We start from the raw sequence: 11,262 nt of genomic DNA, 5'->3' as shown, positions 1-11,262 counted from the left end.
GGAGAACCCACAGTCTACATCAAAGAAAAGGATGGTAAGATTTTGATTGTGGTCTTATATGTTGATGATGTTATTTTCACAGGTAATGATGATCAGCTCATTAAAAATTTTAAATCAGTCATGAAGGATGAATTTGAAATGACTGACATGGGTTTCTTGAGATACTTCTTAGGCATAGAAGTAGATCAAAATGAAAAAGGAATTTTTATATCTCAAGCAAGATATGTAAATCAAGTTTTGGACAGATTTAACATGCAAGAATGCAAGGCTGCCATCACTCCCACAGTAATGGGATTAAAACTCAGCAGAGAGGACAGCAGCAAGGATTTTGATCCTAGCTTGTATAAAAGTATTGTGGGCAGCCTTATGTATTTAACAGCAACTAGGCCTGATTTAATGTATGCTGTTAGTTTAATTTCCAGGTTCATGGAGAGGCCGAAGGAGGCACATTGGCAGGCAGCAAAGAGAATTTTGAGGTATGTCAAAGGCACCAAAATGTTTGGAATTTTATATCATGCCTCAGAACATTCAGATTTGGTTGGATACACAGACAGCGATTGGGCTGAAAGTGTAGATGATCGGAAGAGCACTTCCGGTTATGTTTTTAATATGGGTTCAGGAGCCATTTCATGGGCTTCTAAGAAGCAGTCCATTGTAGCATTGTCTACAGCAGAGGCTGAATATGTGGCAGCTACAGCAGCAGCATGTCAAGCAGTGTGGATGAGAAGAATGTTGAGAAGCTTAGGCCAAGAGCAGGCAAAAGCGACAGTGATTTTTTGTGACAATAGCTCAGCTATTGATTTGTCAAAGAATTCAGTGTTTCATAAGAGAACGAAGCACATTGATACAAGGTTTCACTACATCAGAGAATTGGTGAACAATGGAGAAATTGTCCTAGAACACTGCAGGACTCAAGAACAGGTTGCGGACATCTTGACAAAGCCGCTGGATCAGAAAAGCTTTGAATTTTTGAGGAAGTGTCTGGGTATGACCGAATGCCCAGCTGTTGAAATTAAAGGGGAGTGTTGAAATCTAATTTCAACGCAGCCGTACGCTCCCCAAAACCGCCAGCAAAAACCACAAACCGGTTTAAAGATTTCTCGGACCGCCTACCTGCAGAGAATGGTTTTCGTACACAAGGGCCCGAGAAAATGTGGAGCTGACACGTGGTTCAGCCCTGACGTAACGCAACGTCATTTTCTCGGAGGATAAAGTTCAGCACTTGTTGGTCTTCCGATATTGCCCTCCACCGTCGGATGTGCTCCACCTTCTTCAACCGTTGATTGCCCGAAGCTGCTCCAAACCTGCATACGGCAAATATTAAATTCAATGCATTGCGTGGAGTAAAAGGTTTATGGTTGACCGCCGTAGGTGAGAGAGAGTCATTGAATTTAATGGTGCTACGTAGATTTAGGTGGGCCTTTTTATTATGGGTATGGGCACGTATAATATATGTCTTTTATATATATTTCTTATATACGGCATGTATTAAATGTGAAAACATATGTAATAAGTTTTTATGTTTTTGAGTGTGTTGACTTTTATTATGCATTGCACACGGGAGGTAAAATACATAGGTGTTCACAGCAACGAAAGATTGATGATGGCGCAGTAAAAGGTGAAACACACAGCAGTGTGTAAAAAGATAGAACCAGGTGATGTAATTTCTGGAATAGCAAAAACCATGTGTGGTTTTGCACAAGCAGTGCATAAAGAAAATGGTGAAGCCTAAGTTGTTTTTACACCAGTGAATGTAAATTTTGTTTTACAGCAGTAAGCTCATGTAAACTTTTGTTACAGCAGTAAGTTGTTTTTCACAGCAGTGAATATGAAAATGATTTTACAGTGGTAAATCTTTGTATCAGGTTTTAATGAATAGAAAGTTTTTTTTGTGGTGAAATACTCTGTCTCTCAGTGAAATTTCTTTTAAGTCTTCTGTGTGCACAAAAGATCTTGGAACAAAAGAAACAGAGCATTGTCTCTGTGTGTTTGTTTATTTGGTTTTTGGTATTTTCCCCATCAAAAAATACCCAACAAAAGCTCTCTATATTCGAACAAACTAGAGGAAAAAGTGACAGGATTAAGAGTCTGGAGCCTAAAACTTTATACTCACAAGTGAAACAGGGGGGAATTAAATAGGAAGCTTGAGGAAGTTAACGACGACCAATTTAACTTGATTCGGAAACCATTTGAATCTGGCACCAGAGTTGGAATTATACACGGCGGTTATAACATAAGCCATGGCATTAAGTATAACAGCAATAGTCGTAGCAACGGAAACAACAACTAAAAAAATAATAGCTTTGAAAAGCGGTTCAAGACATTACCATCCTCAAAAATTCTCCCTAGAAATGAGATTCTCGGTGGCTACAACTTTGTATGCAACAACGACACTATGCAAAAATATCTCAAGCGAATGTTGTTTGGTTTGCCTCAACGATATCGGGATTTTGTTCGTGCCATAACACCAGGTCTGACACTCTTTTTGTATAATTATACAATCCATCAGTTGCATGGAATATATCAGGCCATCAGCTTTGGAGGATCCAATATTGATGCAACAGCTTGGGAAGACAAAAAAAATGCAAAGATGAATCAAGGTTTCCAGCACAGGTGAGGATTCGTGTTAAAAAGGTGCTCAAACCACTTGAAGAGGATGCTTTTAGACCTATCTTGCATCACTATGATGTTCCCAAGTTCCGTCTACCACTCTATGTCCCAAGGATTTTGGCCTTGCTAGACCTGTTTGAGGAGAACAGCATATGATACATACATCCTAGGATAATTTTAGGATAGTTTCTTCCCATGTAGAGGGATTGGCTTGTATTGGCCGGTATATCTTAATATTTTCAAGCCTAGTCTTCAAAGTTCAAACTTTTGCAGATGCTTTATGTGCAGGGTTGTCTAATGTCCAGGTTTCATGCTATTCCTCGGCAGATCTATGGTTTTGGTCATTGTTGGTCAATATTGCACAAAATGGCTTTCCTTGTTCTTGATTGTGGAAGAAGACACCATAATCAAATTCACCATGAAGTCACTGTTCTCTTAAAATACACTTAAAAATGTCTATTATCTGCCGAAACTGGTGATGTGGATGGATTACAGTACATGCATCACTTCAGAGTAACAGTGTAGCAATCCTCATTTCATACTTCAAAAGATAACTGCTCCCTGTCATCTCTTTCACTATCCTGCCACAAGATTAATCTTGTGAATAAACATCTCTATATAACATGAGAGGATTAATCTTCTAAACAATAAACATCTCTGTATAATACAAGATATCACATAGTAAATCATAAAGGGTTTGCTTTATCTACCTTCCTTAAACTGTCTTTGATTGAATCTACTGAACCTCCCCAAAGTTTAATCCGATCTTTAGCTTGTGAAGCCTGCAATTTATGGGTAAAACCAGCGATATACTAAATTACGAAGCCCAGGAAGAATGTTAGTAAAGAGTAGATTTGGAATTACAGGTAAATAACTCTCTGTCCCGGTGAGTCCTATACGTGATAAACATAAGAATTAGAGTCCTTAGTACTGTTCCTCCAATCATGCCACCCAAAATACCTCTATACTCACTAGGGATGGGCATTGCCTGCGAGGTCGTCATCAATCCCATGGAATCACAATATAACCCAAACAATTTTACATTGAGAGGAAGCAGTTTGGGGATGGGACTCTTAGATCATATGCCTATTTCATATGGAACGTTTACTAAGTGGTTTCAGTTAATGGGGCATTGATTTCAGTGTTCAATATATTTTTATTCTTTATCAAAGTATTTTTTTGTTCTATTTGCTTTTTTCAATTTATGCCTTACGGCGTTTATTCTCCTACTGATGCCAAGAAAAAATCCAGGGATTCTCATATCCCTGTGTTGGCTCCATTGCCTATTGGATTTGCAGTGTTTTTGGTGCATTTGGCAACTATTCCGATCACTGGAACAGGCATCAACCCTGCTAAGAGCCTGGGGGTAGCCATCATTTATGACAGGAGCCACGCTTGGGATGACCAGTGGATTTTCTGGGTTGGACCCTTGGTTGGGGCTGCTCTTGCATCTCTTTATCACATGCTCATCATCCGAGGCACACCCTTCAAATCCTTTATTTATTTTTATTATAGTAGCTTTCTATGCAAAGGGATTATAGTCAGACTCTCTTCTCCTTTGGGCTATTGAAATCAGAAGAATAGCAGTAGTGTCTGTGTTGGACTGTCATCAACTAATGCTCATAATGTTGGAAAAGATGTGCCGCAATATATATGTTTTGTACTCTGCTGTATGCAATAAACCATTTTATAGGTTGGCTATTGCATTGGTTTTGAAGATGCCATGGATTCTGCTTCTCGGATTACTAAGGATGCACATATTACATAAACTGTTTGGGCTATGATTCTCACATCTGGACTCTTTCCTGTTTTCTTCAGCCATGGATTCTAATAGTCTGGTTACTCACCATGTACATACTCAAAATCTGTTTTGGGCTATGCTCTCATTGCGTTCTTTAATTTCTATTTAATAATGCTTTGTTAACACATTGATAGTATTTGGTTGCATCTGAAACTTAATAATAAGAATAATTGTTTTTTAAAATTATGGTTAAGTTAGATACATTATTGGTGTATAATTTTTTTTTTTTTTGTCTGGATAAGGATGTGCATCCATCACAGAATTGATGTATGAAAGTTGAAATAAATATAGTTTGTAATAATTTGTTTTTTTAAATTATAACTGAAAATCATACATAAAATTAGTGTATGAGATTTTTTATTTGTTATGTATTTTTTTTGTGAAGACTAGAAATTTACATAAGTCTTGAAATTAATGTATGAATCTTATTGTTTATATATATATTTGTATGATTGGCAGGACAACATCTTCATCATATTCATAGTGGAAAATTGAAAAAATGACTTCACATTAAGAAATATCGTAACAAAACACCTGAATAAACCCCTTAAACAACAATTATAAATAGAAAGACTATAAATTATAAATTCACAATAACATCTGCACCTTTAAATTATATTTGTTACCATTGCACTGGGCTCATGGGCTGTCTTATTTTTCGGACTCTCTTCTCCTTTGGGCTATTGAAGTTAGAAGAATAGCAGTAATGTCTGTGTTGGCTTTCTATATTAAACTGTCATTAACTAATGCTGAGACGATGTGCCACAGTATATATGTTTTGTAACCCGCTGTGTGTGATAAACCATTTTATAAGTGGGCTATTGCATTGGTTTTGAGGATGCCATGGATTCTGCTGGTCTGATTACTAATGATGCATATACTACATAAAATATTTGGGCTATGGTTCCCACAACCGGTCTCTTTATGTTTTCTTCGGCCATGGATTCTACTAGTCTAGTTAGTAACGATGTACATATTAAGTACTATTACATACTGTATTTGAGCGATGGCTCTCATCAGTGGACTGGGTTCTTTTATTTTAATGTTGTGGTAGTGCATGGATACTAATGGGCTATATTTCAGTTTTTACATTATAATAACATACTAATTTATTTTTAAAGTTAGGGTGAACTTAATTTTTTTGGTTTGTTGCCATGAAATTTCAAATTTGTTTGTTTATTGAAAGTGTCAAAATCAAGAATCAATTTTTTGTTTGTTTGTTCTGATCTGAGACTTGTTTCTTTACAATAATAAATTGATATATGAAATTTTATATGAAATTTTTTTGTGTGTTCTGATGAGAGGTTTGCTTCTTTATAACACTAAATTGATATATGAATTTTTTTTGTTTAAATTTTTTGTAATTTTGGTAAAATTATATATTCATCATGTCCAACTTCTCAGTGAGAACAGGGGATAGCACAATATTTGAACCAAAAATATGGAATTTAATAAGATTTCATTTTTACAACTATTACCAATCAAACTATTCCATACACACAAAATTTACTCTACAATTTTAGATTAAAAAAACTATAAATTGATAATAACATTTGCAATTTCAAACTATTGCTCTCACCAATGCAATGGGGATCATTTCTTGTTATTTTTCTTTTCAAAAGTGCTTTTAGATAACGTCCTATTATCAATCTGAAATCATATTTCAAAGAGTGTCCAAACCTCTAAAATTCGTAACATTAAACCATAGTTAAACTGGCCGTGGAAAGGTTTTGTCAGGAGGAACTGGTAGAGTAGAAGTCCGTGCTATAAAGGATAGTACACTAGTTAACTTGAGGTAATGCTGTCGGTCGGCAGGGTAAAGAATATTATCCGTTATATGTTGGGTACGACTGGATTTATTTTCAGAAGGGAATCAACTTTACAGACACACGTCAATCAGGCAGGGCTTAGGCTTATTATGTGCAGTTTTGCATCTTTAAGAATTAATGGTAGGGAAAATGGCGAATTTGATTGTAGCGTATCTCAACACGTTAAAAGGAAGTACATATTGTTTATACTAGCATTTGCACCAGAGGTTGCAAAGGAAACGCCGTAAGGCATAAATTGAAAAAAGCAAATAGAACAAAAAAATACTTTGATAAAGAATAAAAATGTATTGAACACTGAAATCAATGTCGCATTAACTGAAACCACTTAGTAGACGTTCCATATGAAATGGGCATATGATCCAAGAGTCCCATCCCCAAACTGCTTCCTCTCAATGTAAAATTGTTTGGGTTATATTGTGATTCCATGGGATTGATGCCGACCTCACAGGCAATGCCCATCCCTAGTGAGTATAGAGGTATTTTGGGTGGCATGATTGGAGGAACAGTACTAAGGACTCTAATTCTTATGTTTATCACGTATAGGACTCACTGGGACAGAGAGTTATTTACCTGTAATTCCAAATCTACTCTTTACTAACATTCTTCCTCGGCTTCGTAATTTAGTATATCGCTGGTTTTACCCATAAATTGCAGGCTTCACAAGCTAAAGATCGGATTAAACTTTGGGGAGGTTCAATAGATTCAATCAAAGACAGTTTAAGGAAGGTAGATAAAACAAACCCTTTATGATTTACTATGTGATATCTTGTATTATACAGAGATGTTTATTGTTTAGAAGATTAATCCTCTCATGTTATATAGAGATGTTTATTCACAAGATTAATCTTGTGGCAGGATAGTGAAAGAGATGACAGGGAGCAGTTATCTTCTGAAGTATGAAATGAGGATTGCTACAATGTTACTCTCAAGTGATGCATGTACTCTAATCCATCCACATCACCAGTTTCGGCAGATAATAGACATTTTTAAGTGCATTTTAAGAGAACAATGACTTCATGGTGAATTTGATTATGGTGTCTTCTTCCACAATCAAGAACAAGGAAAGCCATTTTGTGCAATATTGACCAACAATGACCAAAACCATAGATCTGTCGAGGAATAGCATGAAACCTGGACATTAGACAACCCTGCACATAAAGCATCTGCAAAAGTTTGAACTTTGAAGACTAGGCTTGAAAATATTAAGATATACCGGCCAATACAAGCCAATCCCTCTACATGGGAAGAAACTATCCTAAAATTATCCTAGGATGTATGTATCAGATGTTGTTCTCCTCAAACAGGTGTAGCAAGGCCAAAATCCTTGGGACATAGAGTGGTAGACGGAACTTGGGAACATCATAGTGATGCAAGATAGGTCTAAAAGCACCCTCTTCAAGTGGATTGAACACCTTTTTAACACGAATCCTCACCTGTGCTGGAAACCTTGATTCATCTTTGCATTTTTTTGTCTTCCCAAGTTGTTGGATCAATATTGGATCCTCCAAAGCTGATGGCCTGATATATTCCATGCAACTGATGGATTGTATAATTATACAAAAAGAGTGGCAGACCTGGTGTTATGGCACGAACAAAATCCCGATATCGTTGAGGCAAACCAAACAACATTCGCTTGAGATATTTTTGCATAGTGTCGTTGTTGCATACAAAGTTGTAGCCACTGAGAATCTCATTTCTAGGGAGAATTTTCGAGGATGGTAATGTCTTGAACCGCTTTTCAAAGCTATTATTTTTTTAGTTGTTGTTTCCGTTGCTACGACTATTGCTATTATACTTAATGACATGGCTTATGTTATAACTGCCGTGTATAATTCCAACTCTGGTGCCAGATTCAAATGGTTTCCGAATCAAGTTAAATTGGTCGTCGTTAACTTCCTCAAGCTTCCTATTTAATTCCCCCCTGTTTCACTTGTGAGTATAAAGTTTTAGGCTCCAGACTCTTAATCCTGTCACTTTTTCCTCTCGTTTGTTCGAATATAGAGAGCTTTGAGGCAGCCAACGTCCAATCCTGATTCTCTGAGCTCCGACCCCAAAGGTCCTCCTCGAACTTCCCGAACACAAAAGAGTCCATTTTCCAAAACTTAACCGACTTAATTTCTACTGTTAGATTCCAACCACCCCAATTACGATATAGAAATTCCAAAGCCCCGAAGCCAACAATTCAATCTGTGGATGTCACTTGCAGAAAATTTTAAATAAAGGACAAAACAACCTGGTTCACTTAAATCTGTTCAACTTCTTACTGCAAAAACTTTTCTGGTACAAATGGAGATTCAGTATTTGAGAGCCTAAAGCGCTCTAAAATTATTTATAGTTATCTCAATTGAAATTGGATCTAAAAAAACACAGAGATACCAGCATGATGCACGCCATTTGATGATGTTCCAGATAGCACATCGCCTGCCCAAATCAAGAAAACACCTCCATCAGACCAACAGAGGCCATCACTGCTACATTCCTCCTGGCTGGCGAATTTTTCTTCTCTCCGTTTCTCAAGAACGAAGTCCCCTGAGCATCCATAAACCTTCCAACAACGACAACCATGATCTGTAACAAATTCTACTGTTAGATTCCAGCCACCGCAATTACGATATAGAAATTCCAAAGCCCCGAAGCCAACAATTCAATCTGTGGATGTCACTTGCAGAAAATTTTAAATAAAGGACAAAACAACCTGGTTCAGTCAAATCTGTTCAACTTCTTATTGCAGAAACATTTCTGGTACAAATGGAGATTCAGTATTTGAAAGCCTAAAGCGCTCTAAAATTATTTATAGTTATCTCAATTGAAATTGGATCTAAAAAAAACACAGAGATACCAGCATGATGCACGCCATTTGATGATGTTCCAAATAGCACATCGCCTGCCCAAATCAAGAAAACACCTCCATCAGACCAACAGAGGCCATCACTGCTACATTCCTCCTGGCTGGCGAATTTTTCTTCTCTCTGTTTCTCAAGAACGAAGTCCCCTGAGCACCCATAAACCTTCCAACAATGGCAGCCATGATCAATAACAAATTCTACTGTTAGATTCCAGCCACCGCAATTACGATATAGAAATTCCAAAGCCCCCAAGCCAACAATTCAATCTATGGATGTCAACCAGCATTTGCACCACATGTTGCAAAGGAAACGTCGTAAGGCATAAATTGAAAAAAGCAAATAGAACAAAAAAAATACTTTGATAAAGAATAAAAATATATTGAACACTGAAATCAATGCCCCATTAACTGAAACCACTTAGTAGAAGTTCCATATGAAATGGGCATATGATCCAAGAGTCCCATCCCCAAACTGCTTCCTCTCAATGTAAAATTGTTTGGGTTATATTGTGATTCCATGGGATTGATGCCGACCTCGCAGGCAATGCCCATCCCTAGTGAGTATAGAGGTATTTTGGGTGGCATGATTGGAGGAACAGTATTAAGGACTCTAATTCTTATGTTTATCACGTATAGGACTCACTGGGACAGAGAGTTATTTACCTGTAATTCCAAATCTACTCTTTGCTAACATTCTTCCTGGGCTTCGTGATTTAGTATATCGCTGGTTTTACCCATAAATTGCAGGCTTCACAAGCTAAAGATCGGATTAAACTTTGGGGAGGTTCAGTAGATTCAATCAAAGACAGTTTGGAAACAACTCCCCTGGTTGTTGCGCTGGCACAATCTGCACCCTCTAATCGATTGTTACACGATTAAAACATTTTACACCGTTGGATCTGGACCGAACTGACTCCTTAGTTTATGCCTGGCCACTGCTAGGGAAAACGCCATATAAACCTTCCCAAATCCCCTGGCGTAATACATTTTCGTGCCAATACTGAATCTCCATTTGTACCAGAAAAGTTTCTGCAGTAAGAAGTTGAACAGATTTAAGTGAACCAGGTTGTTTTGACCTTTATTTAAGATTTTCTGCAAGTGACATCCACAGATTGAATTGTTGGCTTCGGGGCTTTGGAATTTCTATATCGTAATTGCTATGGCTGGAATCTAATAGTAGAATTTGTTACAGATCATGGCTGCCGTTGTGGGAAGGTTTATGGGTGCTCAGGGGACTTCGTTCTTGAGAAACGGAGAGAAGAAAAATTCGCCAGCCAAAAGGAATGTAGCAGTGATGGCCTCTGTTGGTCTTATGGAGGTGTTTTCTTGATTTGGGCAGGCGATGTGCTATCTGGAACATCATCAAATGGCGTGCATCATGCTGGTATCTCTGTGTTTTTTTTAGATCCAATTTCAATTGAGATAACTATAAATAATTTTAGAGCGCTTTAGGCTCTCAAATACTGAATCTCCATTTGTACCAGAAAAGTTTCTGCAGTAAGAAGTTGAACAGATTTAAGTGAACCAGGTTGTTTTGTCCTTTATTTAAAATTTTCTGCAAGTGACATCCACAGATTGAATTGTTGGCTTCGGGGCTTTGGAATTTCTATATCGTAATTGCGGTGGCTGGAATCTAACAGTAGAATTTGTTACAGATCATGGCTGCCGTTGTTGGAAGGTTTATGGGTGCTCAGGGGACTTCGTTCTTGAGAAACGGAGAGAAGAAAAATTCGCCAGCCAGGAGGAATGTAGCAGTGATGGCCTCTGTTGGTCTGATGGAGGTGTTTTCTTGATTTGGGCAGGCGATGTGCTATCTGGAACATCATCAAATGGCGTGCATCATGCTGGTATCTCTGTGTTTTTTTTACATCCAATTTCAATTGAGATAACTATAAATAATTTTAGAGCGCTTTAGGCTTTCAAATACTGAATCTGCATTTGTACCAGAAAAGTTTCTGCAATAAGAAGTTGAACAGATTTAAGTGAACCAGGTTGTTTTGTCCTTTATTTAAAATTTTCTGCAAGTGACATCCACAGATTGAATTGTTGGCTTCGGGGCTTTGGAATTTGAACAGATTTAAGTGAACCAGGTTGTTTTGTCCTTTATTTAAAATTTTCTGCAAGTGACATCCACAGATTGAATTGTTGGCTTCGGGGCTTTGGAATTTCTATATCGT

At 37.4% G+C, this 11,262-nt stretch overlaps 1 protein-coding gene and 1 pseudogene across 1 annotated transcript; one reads left to right on the top strand and one right to left on the bottom strand.

The window, feature by feature from the left end:
- The first annotated feature begins 2,075 nt into the window (after positions 1-2,075).
- LOC149139067 (putative aquaporin PIP1-2) lies at positions 2,076-4,496 on the top strand. The gene is made up of 2 exons (XM_089446884.1): positions 2,076-2,613; positions 3,862-4,496. The coding sequence occupies exons 1-2, from the start codon at positions 2,396-2,398 to the stop codon at positions 4,178-4,180; spliced, it is 537 nt and encodes a 178-aa protein (XP_089303010.1). The 5' UTR covers positions 2,076-2,395; the 3' UTR covers positions 4,181-4,496.
- A 3,024-nt stretch (positions 4,497-7,520) lies between these two features.
- LOC149139066 (B2 protein pseudogene) lies at positions 7,521-8,766 on the bottom strand (annotated as a pseudogene).
- Positions 8,767-11,262: the final 2,496 nt, after the last annotated feature.

This window comes from Pinus tabuliformis, chromosome X (genome assembly GCF_031772625.1).
Source record: "Pinus tabuliformis cultivar Carrire ecotype Pingquan chromosome X, CPIR1, whole genome shotgun sequence".
Lineage (NCBI taxonomy): Eukaryota > Viridiplantae > Streptophyta > Pinopsida > Pinales > Pinaceae > Pinus > Pinus tabuliformis.
The sequence above is the reverse complement of the archived record's forward strand: the minus strand, read 5'-3'. Positions and strand labels throughout refer to the sequence as shown.

Excerpts from the sequence above, each read along its gene's own strand:
- LOC149139067 (XM_089446884.1), top strand. The coding sequence starts at position 2,396 with ATGCAAAAATATCTCAAGCGAATGTTGTTTGGTTTGCCTCAACGATAT. Across the intron at positions 2,614-3,861 it reads AATCAAGGTTTCCAGCACAG|GGATTCTCATATCCCTGTGT; the intron begins GTGAGGATTCGT and ends GAAAAAATCCAG.